Below are 24,277 nucleotides of genomic sequence, written 5' to 3'. Positions count from 1 at the left end.
ATCCAACACATTAACCTATACATACTTAACCACGCTGTGAACCTACTCATTCAACACACCAACACAACCTCCACAATTTTCACCTCCCTGTGAACATCCTCATCCAACAGATCAACTCCACAATCTTCACTACACTGTGAACCTGCTCATCCAACACGTCATCCTCCTCAACCTTAACCACCCTGTGAACCTCCTCACTCAACACATCAACCTCCACAATCTTCACAACCCTGTGAACCTCATCACTCAACAGCTCAACCTCCACTATCTTCACCACCCTGTGAACAATCTTCACTACCCAGGGAAACCCCTCATCCAACATATCAACCTCCAGAATCGTCACCACCCTGTGAGCCTCCTCATCCAACATATCAACCTCAGCAACCTTCACCACCCTGAGAACCTCGGCATCCAACACATCAAACACGTCAATCTTAACCCCCTGTGAATCTCCTCATCCAACAAATCAGCCTCCACAATCTTCACCACCATGTGAACTTCCTCATTCAACTCATCAAACTCCACAATCATTACCACCTTGTGAACCTCCTCATCCAACACATGAACCTCCATTATCTTCAACACCCTGTGAGCCTCCTCATCCAACACATCAGTCTACAGAATCTTCACCACACTGTGAACCTCCTCATTCAACAGATCAACCTCCAAAACCTTCACCACCTTGTGAGCCTCCTCATCCAACAAATCATCCTCCACAATCGTCACAACCTTGTGAACCTCCTCATCCAACACATCATCCTCCTCAACCTTCACCACCCTGTGAAACTTCTCATCCAACATATCAACATCCAGAATCTTCACCAACCTTGAACCTCCTCATCCAACACATAAACCTTCACATCCTTCACCAGCCTGTGAACCTCCTCATCCAACACATCAACCTCCAGAACCTTCACCACCCTGTGAACCTACTCATCCAACACATCATCCACCACAACATACACAACCCTGAGAACCCCCTCACTGAACACATCAACCTCCAGAATCTTCACCACACTTTGAAACTCCTCATCCAACACATGAACCTCCACTACCTTCAGCACCTCTTGAACCTCCTCATACTACACATCAATGTCCACAACCTTTACCACCCAGTGAAACTCCTCATCCAACATATTGGCCTCCACAACCCTCACCACCCTGTTAACCTCCTTATCCAACACACCACCCTCCACAACCTTCACCACCCTGTGAACCACGTCACCCAACATATCAACCTCTACAACCTTCACCACCCTGTGAACCACCTCATCCAATATATCAACCTCCAAAACCTTCACAACCCTGTGAACCTCCTCTTCCAACACATCAACCTCCAGAACCTTCACCACCCTGTGAACCTCCTCATCCAGCACATCAACCTATACATACTTCACCATGCTGTGAACCTACTCATTCAACATATCAACCTCCACAATCTTCACCACCCAGTGAACCACCTCATCCAATACATCAATCTCCAAAACCTTCAAAAACCCTGTGAACATCCTCATACAACATATCTACCTCCACAACCTTCACAACCCTGTGAACCTCATCACTCAACAGCTCAACCTCCACTATCTTCACCACCCTGTGAACAATCTTCACTACCCAGGGAAACTCCTCATCCAACATATCTACCTCCAGAATCGTTACCACCCTGTGAGCCTCCTCATCCAACACATCATTCTAGAGAACATTCACCACCCTGTGAACCTCCTCATACAACAGATCAACCTCCACAATCTTCACAACCTTGTGAACCTCCTCATCAAACACATCATCCTCCACAACCTTCACCACCCTGTGAAACTCCTCATCCAACATATCAACATCCAGAATCTTCACCACCCTTGAACCCCTTCATCCAACACATAAACCTACGCATCCTTCACCAGCCTGTGAATCTCCTCAGCCAGCATATCAACCTCAAAATCCTTCACCACCCTCTGTACCTCCTCATACAACTCATCAACCTCCACAATCGTCACCACCCTGTGAACCTCCTCATGCAACAATTCAACCTCCACAACCTTCACCACCCTGTGAACCCCCTCATCCCACACATCAGCCTCCACAACATTCAGCACCCTGTGAACCTCCTCATCCAACACATCATCCACCACAACATACACAACCCTGTGAACCTCCTCACCGAACACATCATCCTCCAGAACCTTCAACACACTTTGAAACTCCTCATCCACCACATGAACCTCCACAACCTACACCACCCTGTGAACCTCCGCATACAACACATCAGCCTCCACAACCCTCACCACCCTATGAACCTCCACATCCAACACATTAACCTCTACAACCATCACCACCCAGTGAAGCTCCTCATCCAACACATCAACCTCCAGAATCGTCACCACCTGTGAACCTCCACACGTAACACATCAATGTCCACAAGCTTCACCACCCTGTGAACCACCTCTTCCAATACATCAACCTCCAAAACCTTCACAACCCTGTGAAACTCCTCATACAACACATCAACCTCCACAATCTTCACAACCCTGTGAACCTCATCACTCAACAGCTCAACCTCTGCTATCTTCACCACCCTGTGAACAATCTTCACTATCCAGGGAAACCCCTCATCCAACATATCAACCTCCAGAATCGTCACCACCCTGTGAGCCTCCTCATCCAACATATCAACCTCAACAACCTTCACCACCCTGAGAACCTCGGCATCCAACACATCAAACACTACAATCTTAAACCCTGTGAACCTCCTCATCCCACAAATCAGCCTCCACAATCGTCACCACCATGTGAACCTCCTCATCTAACCCATCAGCCTCCACAACCTTCACCACCCTGTGAACCTCCTCATCCCATACATCAGCCTCAGAACATTCAGCACCCTGTGAACCTCCTCATCCAACACATTAACCTCCAGAATCGTCACCACCCTGTGAACCTCCTCATCTAACACATCAATGTCCACAACCTTCACCACCCTGTGAACCTCCTCACCCAACACACCACCCTCCACAACCTTCAGCACCCTGTGCACCTCCTCACCCAACACATCAACCTCTAGAACCTTCACCACTGTGTGAAGCTACTCACCCAACACATCAACCTCCACAACCCTCACCACCCTGTGAACCTCTTCATCCAACACATCATTCTAGAGAACATTCACCACCCTGTGATTCTCGTCATACAACAGATCAGCCTCCACAACCCTCACCATGCTGTGAAACACTTCATCCAACACATCAACCTCCACAACCTTCACCACCCTGTGAACCTCCTGTTCCAACACATCAACCTACACAATCTTCACCACCGTGTGAAGCTCCCAATCCAACACATCAACCTCCAGAACCTTCACCACCCTGTGAACCTCCTCACTCAACACATCAACCTCCACAATCTTCATCACTTGGCAAACCTGCTCATCCAGCACATCAACCTATACATACTTCACCACGCTGTGAACCTACTCATTCCACACATCAACCTCCACAATCTTCACCACCCAGTGAACCACCTCATCCAATACATCAATCTCCAAAACCTTCACAACCCTGTGAACATCCTCATACTACACATCTAGCTCCACAACCTTCACAACCCTGTGAACCTAATCACTCAACAGCTCAACTTCCACTATCTTCACCACCCTGTGAACAATCTTCACTACACAGGGAACGCCCTCATCCAACATATCTACCTCCAGAATCGTCACCATCCTGTGAGCCTCCTCATCCAACACATCATTCTAGGGAACATTCACCACCCTGTGAACCTCCTCATACAACAGATCAACCTCCACAATCTTCACAACCTTGTGAACCTCCTCATCAAACACATCATCCTCCACAACCTTCACCACCCTGTGAAACTCCTCATCCAACATATCAACATCCAGAATCTTCACCACCCTTGAACCCCTTCATCCAATACATAAACCTACGCATCCTTCACCAGCCTGTGAATCTCCTCAGCCAGCATATCAACCTCCAGAACCTTCACCACCTTGTGAACCTCCTCATCCAACACATCATCCACCACAACATACACAACCCTGTGAACCTCCTCACCGAACACATTATCCTCCAGAACCTTCAACACACTTTGAAACTCCTCATTCACCACATGAACCTCCACAACCCTCACCACCCTGTGAGTCTCTGCATCCAACACAGCAACCTACACAACTGTCACCAACCTGTGAAACTCGTCATCCAAAACATCAACCTCCACAACCTTCACCACCCTGTGAACCTCCTCATCCAACACATCAAACTCCACAACCCACACCACACTGTGAAACTCTTCATCCAACACATCAACCTCCACCAACTTCACCACCCTGTGAACCTCCTATTCCAACACATCAACCTCCAGAACCTTCATCACCCTGTGAACCTCCTCATCGAACACATCATTCTAGAGAACATTCGCCACCCTGTGAACCTCCTCATACAACAGATCAACCTCCACAACCCTCACCACACTGTGAAACTCTTCATCCAACACATCAACCTGCACAACTTTCACCAACCTGTGAACGTCCTGTTCCAACACATCAACCTCCCCAATCTTCACGACCCTGCGCACCTCCTCATCCAGCACATCAACCTACACATACTTCACCAGGCTGTGAACCTACTCATTCAACACATCAACCTCCAGAACCCTCACCACCCTGTGAACCTCCGCATCCAACACAGCAACCCCCACAACCTTCACCACCCTGTGTACCTCCACATCCAACACATGAAACTCTACAATCTTCACCACCCTGTGAAGCTTCTCATCCAACAGATCAGCCTCCAGAACCTTCACCACCTTGTGAACCTCCTCATCAAACATATCAACATCCAGAATTTTCACAACCCTTGAACCTCCTCATCCAACACATAAACCTTCGCATCCTTCATCAGCCAGTGAATCTCCTCAGCCAGCATATCAACCTCAAAATCCTTCACAACCCTCTGTACCTCCTCATCCAAATAATCCACCTCCACAAACTTCACCACATTGGGAACCTCCTCATCCCATACATCAGCCTCCAGAACCTTCACCACCCTGTGACCGTGCTCATCCAACACATCATCCACCACAACATACACAACCCTTGTTAACCTCCTCACCGAACACATCAACCTCCAGAACCTTCACCACACTTTGAAGCTCCTCATCCAACACATGAACCTCCACAACCTTCACCACCCTATGAACCTCCACATCCAACACATCAACCTCCACAAACATTACCACACAGTGAATCTCCTCATACAACACATTAACCTCCAGAATCGACACCACCCTGTGAACCTCCTCATCTAACACATCAAAGTCCACAACCATCACCAGCCTGTGAACCTCCTCATCCAACACATCAACCTCCAGAACCTTCACCACCCTGTGAACCTCCACACCCAACACATCAACCTCTACAAGCTTCACCACCCTGTGAAACTCCTCTCCAACACATCAAACCCCACAACCTTCACCACCTTGTGAACCTCCTCATCCAACAGATCAGTCTACAGAATCTTGAAAACCCTGTGAAGCTCCTCATCGAACACATCAACCTCCAAAACCTTCACCACCCTGTGAACCTACTCACCCAACACATCAACCTCCACAACCCTCACCACCCTGTGAGTCTCCGCATCCAACACAGCAACCTACACAACTGTCACCAACCTGTGAAACACGTCATCCAAAACATCAACCTCCACAACATTCACCACCCTGCTCACCTCCTCATCCAGCACATCAACCTACACATACTTCACCAGGCTGTGAACCTACTCATTCAACACATCAACCTCCAGAACCCTCACCACTCTGTGAACCTCTGCATCAAACACATCATTCTAGAGAACATTCACCACCCTGTGAACCTCCTCATACAACAGATCAACCTCCACAACCCTCACCATGCTGTGAAACACTTCATCCAACACATCAACCTCCACAACCATCACCACGCTTTGAAACTCTTCATCCACCACATCAACCTCCACAACCTTCACCACCCTGTGTACCTCCACATCCAACACATGAAACTCTACAATCTTCACCACCCTGTGAAACTTCTCATCCAACAGATCAGCCTCCAGAACCTTCACCACCTTGTGAACCTCCTCATCAAACATATCAACATCCAGAATTTTCACAACCCTTGAACCTCCTCATCCAACACATAAACCTTCGCATCCTTCATCAGCCAGTGAATCTCCTCAGCCAGCATATCAACCTCAAAATCCTTCACAACCCTCTGTACCTCCTCATCCAAATAATCCACCTCCACAAACTTCACCACATTGGGAACCTCCTCATCCAACAGATCAGTCTACAGAATCTTGAAAACCCTGTGAAGCTCCTCATCGAACACATCAACCTCCAAAACCTTCACCACCCTGTGAACCTACTCACCCAACACATCAACCTCCACAACCCTCACCACCCTGTGAGTCTCCGCATCCAACACAGCAACCTACACAACTGTCACCAACCTGTGAAACACGTCATCCAAAACATCAACCTCCACAACATTCACCACCCTGCTCACCTCCTCATCCAGCACATCAACCTACACATACTTCACCATGCTGTGAACCTACTCATTCAACACATCAACCTCCAGAACCCTCACCACTCTGTGAACCTCTGCATCAAACACATCATTCTAGAGAACATTCACCACCCTGTGAACCTCCTCATACAACAGATCAACCTCCACAACCCTCACCATGCTGTGAAACACTTCATCCAACACATCAACCTCCACAACCATCACCACGCTTTGAAACTCTTCATCCACCACATCAACCTCCACAACCTTCACCACCCTGTGTACCTCCACATCCAACACATGAAACTCTACAATCTTCACCACCCTGTGAAACTTCTCATCCAACTTCTCATCTTCTTCACCACCTTGTGAACCTCCTCATCAAACATATCAACATCCAGAATTTTCACAACCCTTGAACCTCCTCATCCAACACATAAACCTTCGCATCCTTCATCAGCCAGTGAATCTCCTCAGCCAGCATATCAACCTCAAAATCCTTCACAACCCTCTGTACCTCCTCATCCAAATAATCCACCTCCACAAACTTCACCACATTGGGAACCTCCTCATCCCATACATCAGCCTCCAGAACCTTCACCACCCTGTGACCGTGCTCATCCAACACATCATCCACCACAACATACACAACCCTTGTTAACCTCCTCACCGAACACATCAACCTCCAGAACCTTCACCACACTTTGAAGCTCCTCATCCAACACATCAACCTCCACAAACATTACCACACAGTGAATCTCCTCATACAACACATTAACCTCCAGAATCGACACCACCCTGTGAACCTCCTCATCTAACACATCAAAGTCCACAACCATCACCAGCCTGTGAACCTCCTCATCCAACACATCAACCTCCAGAACCTTCACCACCCTGTGAACCTCCACACCCAACACATCAACCTCTACAAGCTTCACCACCCTGTGAAACTCCTCTCCAACACATCAAACCCCACAACCTTCACCACCTTGTGAACCTCCTCATCCAACAGATCAGTCTACAGAATCTTGAAAACCCTGTGAAGCTCCTCATCGAACACATCAACCTCCAAAACCTTCACCACCCTGTGAACCTACTCACCCAACACATCAACCTCCACAACCCTCACCACCCTGTGAGTCTCCGCATCCAACACAGCAACCTACACAACTGTCACCAACCTGTGAAACACGTCATCCAAAACATCAACCTCCACAACATTCACCACCCTGCTCACCTCCTCATCCAGCACATCAACCTACACATACTTCACCATGCTGTGAACCTACTCATTCAACACATCAACCTCCAGAACCCTCACCACTCTGTGAACCTCTGCATCAAACACATCATTCTAGAGAACATTCACCACCCTGTGAACCTCCTCATACAACAGATCAACCTCCACAACCCTCACCATGCTGTGAAACACTTCATCCAACACATCAACCTCCACAACCATCACCACGCTTTGAAACTCTTCATCCACCACATCAACCTCCACAACCTTCACCACCCTGTGAACCTCCTGTTCCAACACTTCAACCTCCACAATCTTCACCACCGTGTGAAGCTCCCAATCCAACACATCAACCTCCAGAACCTTCACGACCCTGCGCACCTCCTCATCCAGCACATCAAACTCCAAAACCCTCACCACGCTGTGAAACTCTTCATCCAAAACATCAACCTCCACAATCTTCACCACCCTGTGGAGCTCCCAATCCAACACTTAAACCTCCACAACCTTCAACACCCCATGAACCTCCTCTTCCATAACATCAACCTCCAGAATCTTCACCATGCTGTTAAACTCCTCATCCCACACATCAACCTCCACAACCTTCACCACCCTGCGAACCTGCTCATCTAGCACCAACCTATGCATACTTCACCACGCTGTGAAGCGACTCATTCAACACATCAACACAACCTCCACAATGTTCACCGCCCTGTGAACATTCTCATCGAACAGATCAACCTCCACAATCCTCACTACACTGTGAAACTACTCATCCAACACATCATCCTCCACAACCTTAAACACCCTGTGAACCACCTCATTCAGCACATCAACCTCCAAAACCTTCACCACCCTGTGAAACTCCTCATCCAACACATCAACCTCCGCAACCTTCACCCCCCTGTGAACCTCCTCATCCAACACATCAACCTCCACTATCTTCACAACCCTGTGAACAATCTTCACCACCCAGGGAACCACCTCATCCAACACATCAACCTCCAGAATCATCACCAGCCTGTGAGCCTCCTCACCCAACACATCAACCCCCTCAACCTTCACAACCCTGTGAACCTCCTCGTCCAACACATCAACCTCCAATACCTTCACCACACTGTGAACCTCCTCATCCATCACATCAATCTCCAGAAGGATCACCACACTAAACTCCTCATCAAACTCATCAACATCCACAATCTTCACCACCCTGTGAATCTCCTCAACCGTCAGCTCCCTGCGATCAATCTTATCCAACACATCAAGCTCGAGAACCTTCACCATCCTGTGAACCTCCTCATCCAACAGATCAGCCTCCACAAAGTTCACAACCTTGTGAACCTGCTCATCAAACAAATCAACCCCCACAATCTTCACTACGTAGTGAACATCCTCATCCAACACATTAACCTCGACAACCTTCACCACCCTGTGAACCTACTCATCCAACACATGAACCTCCACAACCTTCACCACCCTGTGAGCACCCTCATCCCATACATCAGCCTCCACAACATTCACCACCCTGTGAATCTACTCATCCAACACATCATCCACCACAACATACACAACCCTGTGAACCTCCTCACCGAACACATCACCCTCCAGAACCTTCACCACACTTTGAAACTCCTCATCCAACACATGAACCTCCATAACCTACACCACCCTATGAACCTCCTCATACAACACATCAGCCTCCACAACCCTGACCACCCTATGAACCTCCACATCCAACACATCAACCTCTACAACCATCACAACCCAGTGAAGCTCCTCATCCAACACATTAACCTCCAGAATCGTCACCACCCTGTGAACCTCCTCATCTAACACATCAACTTCCACAATCTTCACCACCCTGTGAACCTCCTCATCCAAGACATCAACCCCCACAAACGTCAGCTCCCTGCGATCAACCTTATCCAAAACATCAAGCTCCAGAACCTTCACTATCTTGTGAACCTCCTGACCCAACACATCAACCTCCACAATTTTCACCACCCTGTGAACCTCCTCATCCAACAGATCAGCCTCCACAAAGTTCACAACCTTGTGAACCTGCTCATCAAACAAATCAACCCCCACAATCTTCACTACGTAGTGAACATCCTCATCCAACACATTAACCTCGACAACCTTCACCACCCTGTGAACCTACTCATCCAACACATGAACCTCCACAACCTTCACCACCCTGTGAGCACCCTCATCCCATACATCAGCCTCCACAACATTCACCACCCTGTGAACCTACTCATCCAACACATCAACCTCCCGAACCTTCAACATCCTGTCAACCTACTCATCCAACAAATCAAACTCTACAATCTACGCCACCCTGTGAAACTCCTCATAACACACATCAACCTCCACAACCTTCACGACTCTGTGAACATTCTCATCCAACAGATCAACCTCCACAATCCTCACTACACTGTGAACCTACTCATCCAACACATCATGCTCCAAAATCTTCAACACCCTGTGAACTCCGCATCCAACACATCATTCTAGAGAACATTCACCACCCTGTGAACCTCCTGTTCCAACACATCAACGTCCACAAACTTCACCAGGCTGTGAACCTACTCATCCTACACATCAACCTCCAGAACCTTCACCACCCTGTGAACCTCCTCTTTAGACACATCAGCCTCCATAACCTTCATCACCCTGTGAACCTCCTCATTCAACACATCATCCTCCAGAATCTTCACCACCCTAAACTCCTCATCCAACACATCAACCTCCACAGCTTCACCACCCTCTGAACCTCCGCATCAAACACAACAAACTCTAGAATCTTCACCACCCTGTGAAGCTCCACATCCAAGTCAACAACCTCCACAATCTACAGCACCCTGTTAACATCCTCATCCAACACATTCACCTCTACTAGCTTCACAACTCTGTGAACGTCCTCACCCAACACCTGAACCTCCAAATGCTTCACCACCCTGTTAACCAACTCATCCGACACATCAGCCTCCACAGTCTCACCACCCTGTGAATCTCCTCATCCAACACATCAAACTCCAGAACCTTCACCACCCAGTGAACCTACTCATCCAACACATCAGCCTCCACAACCTAAACCACCCTGTGAACCTCCTCACCCAACACATCAACATCCACAACCTTTACCACCCTGTAAACCTCCTCATCCAACACATCAACCTCCACAATCGTCATCACACTGTGAACGTCCTCATTCAGCACATCAACCTCCACAATCTTCATCACCCTGTGAACCTCCTCACCCAACACCTGAACCTCCAAATGCTTCACCACCCTGTTAACCTCCTCATCCTACACATCAGCCTGCACAACCTTCACCACCTTGTGAACCTCCTCATCCAACACATCAATCTCCACAATCTTCATCACCCTGTGAACCTCCTCACCCAACACCTGAACCTCCAAATGCTTCACCACCCTGTTAACCTCCTCATCCTACACATCAGCCTCCACAACCTTCACCACCCTGTGAACCTCCTCATCCAACACATCAGTCTCCACAACCTTCACCACCCTGTGAAACTTCTCATTCAACACATCAATCTCCACATCCTTCACCACCCTGTGAACATCCTCATCCAACACATCAACATCCACAACCTTCTCCACCCGTGAACCTCCTCATCAAACATATCAATCTCTACAATCTTCACCACCCTGTGAAACTCCTCATCCAACACATCAATCTCCAGAACCTTCACCACTCTGTGAACCTTCTCATCCAACACATCAATCTCCACATCCTTCACCACCCTGTGAACCTCCTCATCCAACACATCAACATCCACAACCTTCTCCACCCTGTGAACCTCCTCATCAAACACATCAATCTCCACAATCTTCACCACCCTGTGAACCCGCTCGTCAAACACATCAACCTCCACAACCTTAACCAGCCTGTGAACCTCCTCATCCAATACATCAACCTCCACAATCTTCATCACACTGTGAACCTCCTCAATGAACACATCAACCTTCACAATCTTCACCTCCCTGTGTAACTCCTCACCCAATAGATCAACGTTCAAAACCTTCACCACCCTGTGAACCTACTCATCCAAAGCATCAACTTCCACAATCTTCACCACCATGTGAACCTCCTCATCCAACACATCAACATCCACAACTTTCATCTCCCTGTGAAACTCCTCATCCAACACATCAACCTCCACAACTTTCATCTCCCTGTGAAACTCCTCATCCAACACATCAACCTCCTCAATCTTCTCCGCCCTGTGAACCTCCTCACACAACACATCACCTCCACAATCTTTACCACCCCGTGAACCTCCTCATCCAACACATCAACCTCCAGAACCTTCACCACCCTGTGTACCTCCTCATCCAACACATCAGCCTCCACCACCTTCACCACTCTGTGAACCTCCTCATCCAACACATCAACGTCCACAAACTTCACCAGCCTGTGAACCTACTCATCCTACACATCAACCTCCAGAACCTTCACCACCCTGTGAACCTCCTCTTTAGACACATCAGCCTCCAGAATCTTCACCACCCTAAACTCCTCATCCAACACATCAACCTCCACAGCTTCACCACCCTCTGAACCTCCGCATCAAACACAACAAACTCTAGAATCTTCACCACCCTGTGAAGCTCCACATTCAAGTCAAAAACCTCCACAATCTACAGCACCCTGTTAACATCCTCATCCAACACATTCACCTCTACTAGCTTCACAACTCTGTGAACGTCCTCACCCAACACCTGAACCTCCAAATGCTTCACCACCCTGTTAACCAACTCATCCGACACATCAGCCTCCACAATCGTCATCACACTGTGAACCTCCTCATTCAGCACATCAACCTCCACAATCTTCATCACCCTGTGAACCTCCTCACCCAACACCTGAACCTCCAAATGCTTCACCACCCTGTTAACCAACTCATCCGACACATCAGCCTCCACAGTCTCACCACCCTGTGAATCTCCTCATCCAACACATCAAACTCCAGAACCTTCACCATCCAGCGAACCTACTCATCCAACACATCAGCCTCCACAACCTAAACCACCCTGTGAACCTCCTCACCCAACACATCAACATCCACAACCTTTACCACCCTGTAAACCTCCTCATCCAACACATCAACCTCCACAATCGTCATCACACTGTGAACGTCCTCATTCAGCACATCAACCTCCACAATCTTCATCACCCTGTGAACCTCCTCACCCAACACCTGAACCTCCAAATGCTTCACCACCCTGTTAACCTCCTCATCCTACACATCAGCCTCCACAACCTTCACCACCCTGTAAACCTCCGCATCCAACACATCAACCTCCAGAACCTTCACCACATTGTGAACCTCCTCATCCAACACATCAACATCCACAACTTTCATCTCCCTGTGAAACTCCTCATCCAACACATCAACCTCCACAACTTTCATCTCCCTGTGAAACTCCTCATCCAACACATCAACCTCCTCAATCTTCTCCGCCCTGTGAACCTCCTCACACAACACATCACCTCCACAATCTTTACCACCCCGTGAACCACCTCATCCAACACATCAACCTCCAGAACCTTCACCACCCTGTGTACCTCCTCATCCAACACATCAGCCTCCACAACCTTCACCACCCTGTGAAACTCCTCATCCAACACATCAACTACCAGATCCTTCACCACCCTGTGTACCTCCTCATCCAACACATCAGCCTCCACCACCTTCACCACTCTGTGAACCTCCTCATCCAACACATCAACGTCCACAAACTTCACCAGCCTGTGAACCTACTCATCCTACACATCAACCTCCATAACCTTCACCACCCTGTGAACCTCCTCATTCAACACATCATCCACCAGAATCTTCACCACCCTAAACTCCTCATCCAACACATCAACCTCCACAGCTTCACCACCTTCTGAACCTCCGCATCAAACACAACAAACTCTAGAATCTTCACCACCCTGTGAAGCTCCACATCCAAGTCAACAACCTCCACAATCTACAGCACCCTGTTAACATCCTCATCCAACACATTCACCTCTACTAGCTTCACAACTCTGTGAACGTCCTCACCCAACACCTGAACCTCCAAATGCTTCACCACCCTGTTAACCAACTCATCCGACACATCAGCCTCCACAGACTCACCACCCTGTGAATCTCCTCATCCAACACATCAAACTCCAGAACCTTCACCACCCAGCGAACCTACTCATCCAACACATCAGCCTCCACAACCTAAACCACCCTGTGAACCTCCTCACCCAACACATCAACATCCACAACCTTTACCACCCTGTAAACCTCCTCATCCAACACATCAACCTCCACAATCGTCATCACACTGTGAACGTCCTCATTCAGCACATCAACCTCCACAATCTTCATCACCCTGTGAACCTCCTCACCCAACACCTGAACCTCCAAATGCTTCACCACCCTGTTAACCTCCTCATCCTACACATCAGCCTCCACAGTCTTCACCACCTTGTGAACCTCCTCATCCAACACATCAACCTACAGAACCTTCACCACACTGTGAACCACCTCAACCAACACATCAACCTCCACAAAGTACATCACATTGTGAACCTCCTCATCCAACACAACAACCTCCACAAGCTTCAACTCCCTGTGAACCTCTTCACCCAACACATCACCCTCCACAATCTTCACCACCCTGTGAACCTCCTCACCGAATACATCAACCTCCACAATCTTCATCACCCTGTGAGCCTCCTCAACCAGCACATCAACCACCACAATCTTCACCACACTGTGTACCTCCTCACCCAACAGATCAACCTTCAAAACTTTCACCTCCCTGTGAACCTCCTCATCCAACACATCAACCTCCACAACCTTCACCACCCTAAACTCCTCATCCAACACATCAACCGCCACAACCTTCACCACCTTGTGATCTTCTTCATCCAACACATCAGCCTTCACAACCTTAACCACCCTCTGAACCTCCGCGTCCAACTCATCAACCTGTAGAATCTTCAGCACCCTGTGAAGCTCCACATCCAACTCAACAATCTCCACAATCTACACCACCCTGTGAACTTGCTCATCCAACACATTCACCTCCACCAGCTTCACCACCGTGTGAACCTCGTCATCCAACACATCAATCACCACAACCTTCAACATCCTGTGATCCTCCTCATCCAACAGATCAACTTCCCCAACCCTTTCCATCCTGTGAACATCCTCATCCAACACATCAACATCCACAACCTTTTCCACCCTGTGAACCTCCTCATCAAACACATCAACCTCCACAATTTTCATCACCCGGTGAACCTCCGCATCCAACATATCAATCTCTACAATCTTCACCACCCTGTGAAACTCCTCATCCAACACATTAACCTCCACAACCTTCACCACCTTGTGAACATCCTCATCCAACACATCAATCTCCAGAACCTTCACCACTCTGTGAACCTTCTCATCCAACACATCAATCTCCAGAACCTTCACCACTCTGTGAACCTTTTCATCCAACAAATCAATCTGCACATCATTCACCACCCTGTGAGCTTCCTCAACCAACACATCAACGTCCACAATATTCACTATCCTGTGAACCTCCTCATCCAACACAACAACCTCCACAAGCTTCAACTCCCTGTGAACCTCCTCACCCAACACATCATCCTCCACAATCTTCACCACCCTGTGAACCTCCTCACCGAATACATCAACCTCCACAATCTTCATCACCCTGTGAACCTCCTCAACCAGCACATCAACCACCACAATCTTCACCACACTGTGTACCTGCTCACCCAACAGATCAACCTTCAAACCTTTCACCTCCCTGTGAGCCTCCTCATCCAACACATCAACCGCCACAACCTTCACCACCCTCTGAACCTCCACGTCCAACTCATCAAACTGTAGAATCTTCACCACCCTGTGAAGCTCCACATCCAACTCAACAACCTCCACAACCTTCACCATCCTGTGATCCTCCTCATCCAACAGATCAACCTCCCCAACCCTTTCCATCCTGTGAACCTCCTCCTCCAACACATAAACCTCCACAATCTTCACCACCCTGTGAACCTCTTCATCCAACACATCAACCTCCACAGTCTTCACCACCCTGTGAACTTCCTCATCCAACTCATCAACCTCCAAAACCTTCACTACCATGTGAACGTCCTCATCCAACACATCAACCTCTACAGTCTTCACCACCCTGTGATCCTCCTCATCCTACACATCAACCTCCTCCACTTTCACCACCCTGTGAACCTCTTCATCCAACAAATTAATCTCCACAACCTTCAGCACCCCGTGAACCTGCTCATCCAACACATCAATATCCACAATCTTCACCATCCTGTGAACCTCCTCATCGAACACATCAACATCCACAATCTTCACCACCCTGTGAACCTCCTCATGCAACACATCAACCTCCAGAACCTTCACCACCCTCTGAACCTCCGCGTCCAACTCATCAACCTGTAGAATCTTCACCACCCTGTGAAGCTCCACATCCAACTCAACAACCTCCACAATCTACAGCACCCTGTGACTTCCTCATCCAACACATCATCCTCCACAATCTTCACTACCATGTGAATCTCCTGATCCAACACATTAACCTCCACCACCTTCACCACCCTGTGATCCTCTTCATCCAACAAATTAATCTCCACAACCTTCACCACCCTGTGAACCTGCTCATCCAACACATCAACATCCACAATCTTCACCATCCAGTGAACCTCCTCATGCAACACATCAGCCTCCACAACTTTCACCACCCTGTTCAGCTCCTCATCCAACACATCAATCTCCAAAACCTTCACCACCCTGTGAACCTCCTCATCCAACACATCAACCTCCACAACCTTCACCTCCCTGTGAACCTCCTCATCGAACACATCAACCTCCACAACCTTCACCACCCTGTGAACCTCCTCATCCAACACATCAACCTCCACAACCACATCAACCTCCAGCTTCAACGATCTCCTACCACCAAACATATGTTTACTTCCTCTTCTCCACAGTAATTACTTGCTTCGCGATTCCCTTGGCCATTTGCCTTTTCCCACTACTCTTCCTCCCAGCTTTTACCCCATGCTAGTGGCCCAAGTGCTACACCTCCCCTCTCACCTCCATTCAGGGCTCTAAACAATCCTTCCTGGTGAAGCAACAACTGAGCTGTGAATCTGCTTGTGTTGTCTATTCCGCAGCCTTCTTTAGATTGGTGTGATCCATCATAAATTAATGAGACCATCGTCAAGCACCTCCACTGATTTGCCACAATCAGTTTTTCCCAGTTGCTCAATATTTTAATTCATTCCCATTCCTATTCGATTGTGTCTGTCCATGGCCTCCTCTGGTGCCAAGATAAGACACCTCAGGGTGGAGGGGGAAATCACTTATATTCCAACTGGGTTCTGGGGGATTGGAGTTTTGCAGATGTTGTGCCATTTTTGAGATAGTGATCACAATTCTATCTCTTTTACCACAACATTAGAGAGGGATAGGAACATACAAGTTAAGGAAATGTTTAATTGGAGCAAGGGGAACTATGAGGCTATGAGGCAGTAACTTGGAAGCATAAATTGGAAACGGATGTTCTCAGGGAAAGTACAGAAGAAATGTGGCAAATGTTCAGAGGGTATTTGTGTGGGTTCTGAGTAGGTACATTCCAATGATACATGGAAAGGATGGTAGGGTCGAGGAACTGTGGTGTACAAAGGTTGTGGTAAATCTAGTCAAGAAGAAATGAAGAGCTTATGAAAGGTTCAAAAAACTAGGAAATGATAGGAATCTAGAAGATATAAGGCGAGCAGGAAGGAGCACAAGAATGAAATTAGGAGAGCCAGAAGGGGCCATGAGAAGGCCTTGGCAGACAGGATTAAGGAAAACCCCAAGGCATTCTACAAGTATGCGCAGTGCAAGAAGATAGACGTGAGAAAATAGGAACAATCAAGTGTGACAATGGAAAAGTGTGTATGGAACCGCAGGAAATAGCAGAAGTACTTAATGAATAGTTAGCTTCAGCATTCTCTATGGAAAAGGATCTTGGCGATTGTAGGAATGACTTACAGTGAAGTGAAAAGCTTGAGAGTGTAGATATTAAGGTAGAGTATGTGCTGCAGCTTCTAGAAAGCATCAAGTTGGATAAGTCACCGGGACCGGACGGGATGTACCCCAGGCCACTGTGGGAAGCGAAGGAGGAGATTGCTGAGCCTCTGGCAATGATCTTTCCTTCATCAGTGAGGACGGGAGAGGTTCTGGAGGATTGGAGGGTTGCAGATGTTGTTCCCTTATTCAAGAAAGGGAGTAAGGATAGACTAGGAAATTATAGACCAATGAGTCTTACCTCAGTGGTTGGTAAGTTGATGGAAAAGATCCTGAGAAGCAGGATTTATGAACATTTGGAGAGGCATAATATGATTAGGAATGGTCAGCATGGCTTTGTCAAAGGCAGGTCGTGCCTTACAAGCTTGATTGAATTTTTTGAGGATGTGACTAAACACATTGATGAAGGAGGAGCAGTAGATGTAGTGAATATGGATTTCAGCAAAGTATTTGATAAGGTAGCCCATGCAAGGCTTATTGAGAAAATAAGGAGGCATGTGATCCAAGGGGACATTGCTTTGTGGATCCAGAACTGGCTTGGCCACAGAAGGCAAAGAGTGGTTATAGACGGGTCATATTCTACATGGAGGTCAGTGAGCAGTGATGTGCCTCAGGGATCTGTTCTGGAACCCCTACTCTTTGTGTTTATTTATAAATGACCTGGATGAGGAAGTGGAGGGATAGGTTAGTAAATTTGCTGATGGCACAAAGGTTGGGGGTGTTGTGGATAGTATGGAGGGCCGTCAGAGGTTACAGTAGAGCATTGATAGGATGCACTGAGAAGTGGCAGATGGATCAACCCAGATAAGAGTGAAGTGGTTCATTTTGGTAGGTCAAATATGATGGCAGAATATAGTATTAATGGCAAGACTCTTGGCAGTATGGAGGATCAGAGGGATCTTGGGGTCCGAGCCCATAGGACACTCAAAGCTGCTGTGCAGGTTGACTCTATGATCAAGAAGGCATATAGTGCATTGGCCTTCATCAATCGTGGGATTGAGTTTAGGAGCCGAGAGATAATATTGCAGCTATATAGGACCCTGGTCAGACCCCACTTGGTCACCTCACTATAGGAAGGATGTGGAAACCATAGAAAAGTTGCAGAAGAGATTTACAAGCATGTTGCCTGGATTGGGGAGCATGCCTGATGAGAATAGGTTGAGTGAACTCAGCCTTTTCTCCTTGGAGCAACAGAGGGTGAGAGGTGACCTGATAGAGGTGTACAAGAAAATGAGAGGCATTGATCGTGTGGCTAGACAGAGGCTTTTCCCCAGAGCTGAAATGGCTAGCACGAGTGGACACAGGTTTAAGGTGCTGGGGAGGAGGTACAGAGGAGATGCCCGGGGTAAGTGTTTTTTTAAGCAGAGAGTGATGAGTATGTGGAATGAGCTGCCGGTGCCGGTGGTGGAGGCGGAAATGATAGGGTCTTTTAAGAGACTCCTGGATGGGTGCATGGAGCTTTGAAAAATAGAGGGCTATGGGTATTTCTAAGGTAGGGACATGTCCGGCACAGCTTTGTGGGCTGAAGGGCCTGTATTGTGCTGTAGGTTTACTATGTTTCTATTCACTTCCATTGATACTGCCTAGCATGCTGAGTTCAACCAGCATTTTGTGTCTTTTACTTTGGACTTTCTCGTGTTTATGACTTGGAGCTGACTGAGTTCACTGCTTTCTGCAGCTTCTTTCAATTCTGTGCAGTAGTAAACATCCCCATACCAAATCTCCTCAAACTGCAATGAAGTATAGCTGTTGTTGTGCTTTCTTTGTAACTTAGAAACATAGAAAATAGGTGCAGGATTAGGCCATTCAGCCCTTTGAGCCTGCACCGCCATTCAGTATGATTATGGCTGATCATCCAACTCAGAACCCTGTACCTGCTTTCTCTCCATACCCCCTGATCCCTTTAGCCACAAGGGCCATATCTAACTACCTCTTAAATATAGCCAATGAACCAGCCTTAACTGTTTCCTGTGGCAGAGAATTCCACAGATTCACCATTCCCTGTGTGAAGAAGTTTTTCCTCATCTCGGTCCTAAAAGGCTTCCTCTTTATCCTTAAACTGTGACCCCTCGTTCTGGACTTCCCCAACATTGGAAACAATCTTCCTGCATCTAGCCTGTCCAATCCCTTTAGAATTTTATACTTTTCAATAAGATCCCCCCTCAATCTTCTAAATTCCAGTGAGTATAAGCCTAGTCGATCTAGTCTTTCTTCATATGAAAGTCCTGCCATCCCAGGAATCAATCTGGTGAACCTTCTTTGTATTCCCTCTATGGCAAGAATGTCTTTCCTCAGATTAGGGGACCAAAACTGCACACAATACTCTAGGTGCGGTCTCACCAACTGCACTGATATGTTGGGCCCAGGATAGATCCTCAGAGATATTGACACCCAGGAACTTGGAATTGCTCACTCTCTCCACTTCTGATCCTTCTACGAGGACTGGTGTGTGTTCCCTCATCTTACCCTTTCTGAAGTCCACAATCAGTTCTTTGGTCTTGAGTGCAAGGTTGTTGCTGTGACACCACTCAGCTAGCTGATATATCTCTCTCCTGTACACCTTCTCGACATCATTTGAAATTCTGCCAACAATAGTTGTGTCATCAGCAAACTTATAGATGGCATTTGAGATGTACCTAGTCAGAGAGCCAGGAGAGAGTAGAGCAGAGAGCTAAGCACTCACCCCTGAGGCGCACCAGGATTAATGTTATTTCCCATCCAGACGGATTGTGGTCTTCTGGTGAGGAGGTCAAGGATCCAGATGCAGATGGAGATACAGAGGACCAGCTTTTAGAGCTTGTAGGGACGATTTAACACAATGAACAGCAGTGTTCCTGATGTAAGCCATTTATATGCTTCTTACATGCAGCCATGATGAATATGGAAAGAATGCTTAATCAAACAATATGTTTACAGTATTATTCAAATATTACTGGGATGTTAAATACACTACATTGTGTGTGTGTGTGTTGCTCTGAATTCCAGCATCTTTAGTGTTTCAGCTCGACTTCAAGGCAGTACTGGGCTTCTTGCCAAAGAGCCTTGGTAAGACTGGAGTCAACGGGCATCAATGGGAAACACTCAGGTGATTGGATCAGTCCTCAAACAAGGTGCCTCAGGTTATAGGAGCTCCACTGTCCCAGACCCAGCTCACCATTGAGGAGTTCCTCAGGGCAGTGTCCTCAGCCCAGATATCTACAGCTGCTTCCTTGATGCCCTCCCATCAGAGGTTCAGAAGAGGGGCTATTCACTGACTGTGAAGCAGTCCAGGACTGTGTGCGGCTAGACCCAGGTAACATTCAGGAGCACCATGGCTCCATTACAGCTCAGAGTTCAATTCTGAAGTCATCTGTAAAGGATCTGCGCTCCTCCCTGTAAAATGTGTGTGTTTACTCCAGATGCTCCAGTTTCGTTGCACAATCCAAAGACTTACCAATTAGTCGGTTCAACCGTAAATTCCCTCGTGATTAGGCTAGGGTAAAACTGGGATCTTCCGGGTGACGTAGCTCGGAGCGCCTGACGGGCCTATTCTGTGCTACATGCAGTAAACGACAGAAGACAGTACACTGGCGTTCAGGCCACACGAGTGCCAGGGGGTTGACCCCTCCCAGTCCAGAGGGGGCATCACCTTCACCAGATACCTCACCAACAGGGGCAGGTCAGAGGATGGGTGTCCCATGTAGAGTGACTAATTCCTCAACCACCCCCTCACCCCCCAAACTCACACACTGACCCAGACACTAAACCCATCACCAGACACCTCACCTACAGGGGCAGGTCAGAGGATGGGTGTCCCATGTAGAGTGACTAATTCCTCAACCACTCCCTCACCCCCCAAACTCACACACTGACCCAGACACTAAACCCATCACCAGACACCTCACCTACAGGGGCAGGACAGAGGATGGGTCTCCCATATAGAGTGACTAATTCTTGAACCATCCCCTCCCCCAAAACTCATGGGCTCACAGAGACATTCCTAAACCCATCGCCAGAGCACAACGGTTACATATACAATGTGCGTAAAATGCACACCAGTTACTCTGCTCCAACAGCTTCTCACAAACCCATGACCTTCACCCTCAAGAAGGACAAAAGGCGGCAGGAACATGGGAACATCAGGACAACTTCTACCCCACTGCTATAGACTGTTGAATGGTTTCATTGATGGATTCTTGACCTCATAATGATCTTTCCCTCACTGCACTTTCCCTTAGCTGGAACACTTGATTCTGCATTATTACTGTTTTGCCTTGTTCCACCTCAATGCTCCGTGCAATGATTTGATCTGTTTGCTAAGACTATCTTTCTTTTAACATGTGACAATCATACACCAATTTCAATTTCCTTCCAAACCACCCACCTACCACCCAGACTTGGAAAACGTTGAGTCTCTGTTCCCTAATAGTCTGGGTCTAAATTGTAGCTATTTATTGAGATTCAGCACCACCAGCAACCCACTGATCTCACCCTAACCTAACGACAGGACAATTTACAATGACCAATCAACCTAGCAACCTCAGTCTTTGAACTGAGGGAGGAAACTGGAGCACCTGGAGAAATCCGACATGGTCACGGAGAGGATGTGCAGACTCTTGCAGCTGACGTCGGAATACTGGTGGCCCGAGCATGATAACAGCTGTGTTACCGTGGCGCCCAGAACTTCCTCCTCAATGGCATTGTGGGCACTCCCCATTGATGCACCATCAATAACTCACACTGAGACGTAAGGCGAGATATCGGCTTTTATTGACTGGAAGAAGGAACCAGGAGTGAGTGTCCATCATACCATGTCCTGGAGACTGAGGCCGAGCGTCTGGCCTCAGATCTCCTTTATACAGGGGCCTGTGGGAGGAGCCACAGGAGCAGTCAGCAGGGGGCGTGTCCCGACAGGCACATAGTTCACCACACCCATCACTTCCTCATGGAGAAGGGTGGCATGCCCAGGGTTTCGAACAATATATGATTGGACGGTAATATAAAGCACGAGGAAGATGGGGCTAGAGTGACAGGTGGGTAGTGGTCAGAGAGAGATGGAGCAGGAAAACAGGCCTGTCAGCCGCAGCCATTTGCACCTTCTATTAGGACATAGAACAGTACAGCACAGGTACAGGCCCTTCAGCCCACAGTGTTGTGCTGACCCAATTAAATTAGTGACCAAATGGCCAAACTGAGTTTTTCTGCTGACACAACGTCCCTATCCTTCCACTTTCCTCACAGTCATGGGCCTACCGAGACGTCTCTTCAGTCTCTAGTGTATCTGCCACTACCACCACTGTGCAAAAAACCTTGCCCTTCACATCTCCTTTGCAATTACCCCCTCACCTTAAATGCATGCTCTCGGGTATTCGCCATTTCAACCCCTGGGAAAAGATATTGTCTTTCTACTCTACCTGTGCATCTCTTAATCATATAAACCTCCATCAGGTCTCCACTCAGACTCTGATGGTCCAGAGCAAACAACCCAAGACTGGCCATGATAGCACATGCCCTTTCATCCAGGCAACATCCTGGTAAACCTCTTCTGCAGGCATGCCAAATGCCTTCTTCGCCAACCTATCAGGCTGCGTAGCCACCCTCAGGGACACCAAGATCCCCCTGCTCATCAACACTATCCAACATCGCTCTCCCCACAGGTTCCCCCTCTCACCTATACACTGCGGAATAATTTACAGTGGCCAATTCACCTACTAAGCTGCACACCTTTGGGAATGTGGTAGGGAACTGAAATCCCGTGGGTTCTTGTCTTGTTAAGCGTGCAGCACCTTGTCAAAGGCCTGCTGAGTAACCCAAGTACACAGCATCCACTGATTCTCCTTCAGCTCTCCCGCTTGTTATTTCCTTAAACTTGATTCTGATCAGAACTGCCTTCCACACATTGACCTCAGTCTATTTATTACCCGATCCAGAGATCTCAACCAAGCCAACAAGATTCCGAACGCTCTGACAGCTTCGACAACGAATGGTTAAACATCTGTAGCAAGACTTGGAGCCCTGATAGCACAGATTCGGAGTCTATTGAATACGAGGACATACAACCCCGAAGTAACAACTACCAGACTTACCTGCACATGGAAAACCATCATTAATTGCCTTGTTCTGTTAGTCTTGCAGTGAGCGCCCCCTGCTGACCAGACAAAAAACTTCAAAAGATTTTACAATGTGACAAATGCCTTGGATATTTGCCACATAATAAACCGTCTAAATCTTCAACTGTAAGCGTCATTTTATTTAGAATAAAGGAACGTGAAAATAGATCTCTCAGATCATATTGAAGGGAATTCAAAAATAGATATTGTGCTAGAACACGCCAGGACTGAATTCAAAACCATGGTCAGTCAGGAGATAAAG

The 24,277-nt window shown here is 47.8% G+C and overlaps 1 protein-coding gene across 1 annotated transcript in view; it reads left to right on the top strand.

The window, feature by feature from the left end:
- LOC132381763 (homeodomain-interacting protein kinase 4-like) overlaps positions 1 to 24,015 on the top strand; it is a 50,638-nt gene extending 26,623 nt beyond the window's left edge. The window contains exon 3 of the mRNA XM_059951335.1: positions 23,836 to 24,015. Coding sequence (XP_059807318.1) covers positions 23,836 to 24,015 — 180 coding nt within the window. The remainder of the gene's footprint in view (positions 1 to 23,835) is intronic.
- Positions 24,016 to 24,277: the final 262 nt, after the last annotated feature.

The sequence above is a fragment of the Hypanus sabinus genome, chromosome 26 (genome assembly GCF_030144855.1).
Source record: "Hypanus sabinus isolate sHypSab1 chromosome 26, sHypSab1.hap1, whole genome shotgun sequence".
Classification (NCBI taxonomy): Eukaryota; Metazoa; Chordata; class Chondrichthyes; order Myliobatiformes; family Dasyatidae; genus Hypanus; species Hypanus sabinus.
Note: the sequence above shows the minus strand (reverse complement) of the source record. Positions and strands in the feature narration are given on the sequence as shown.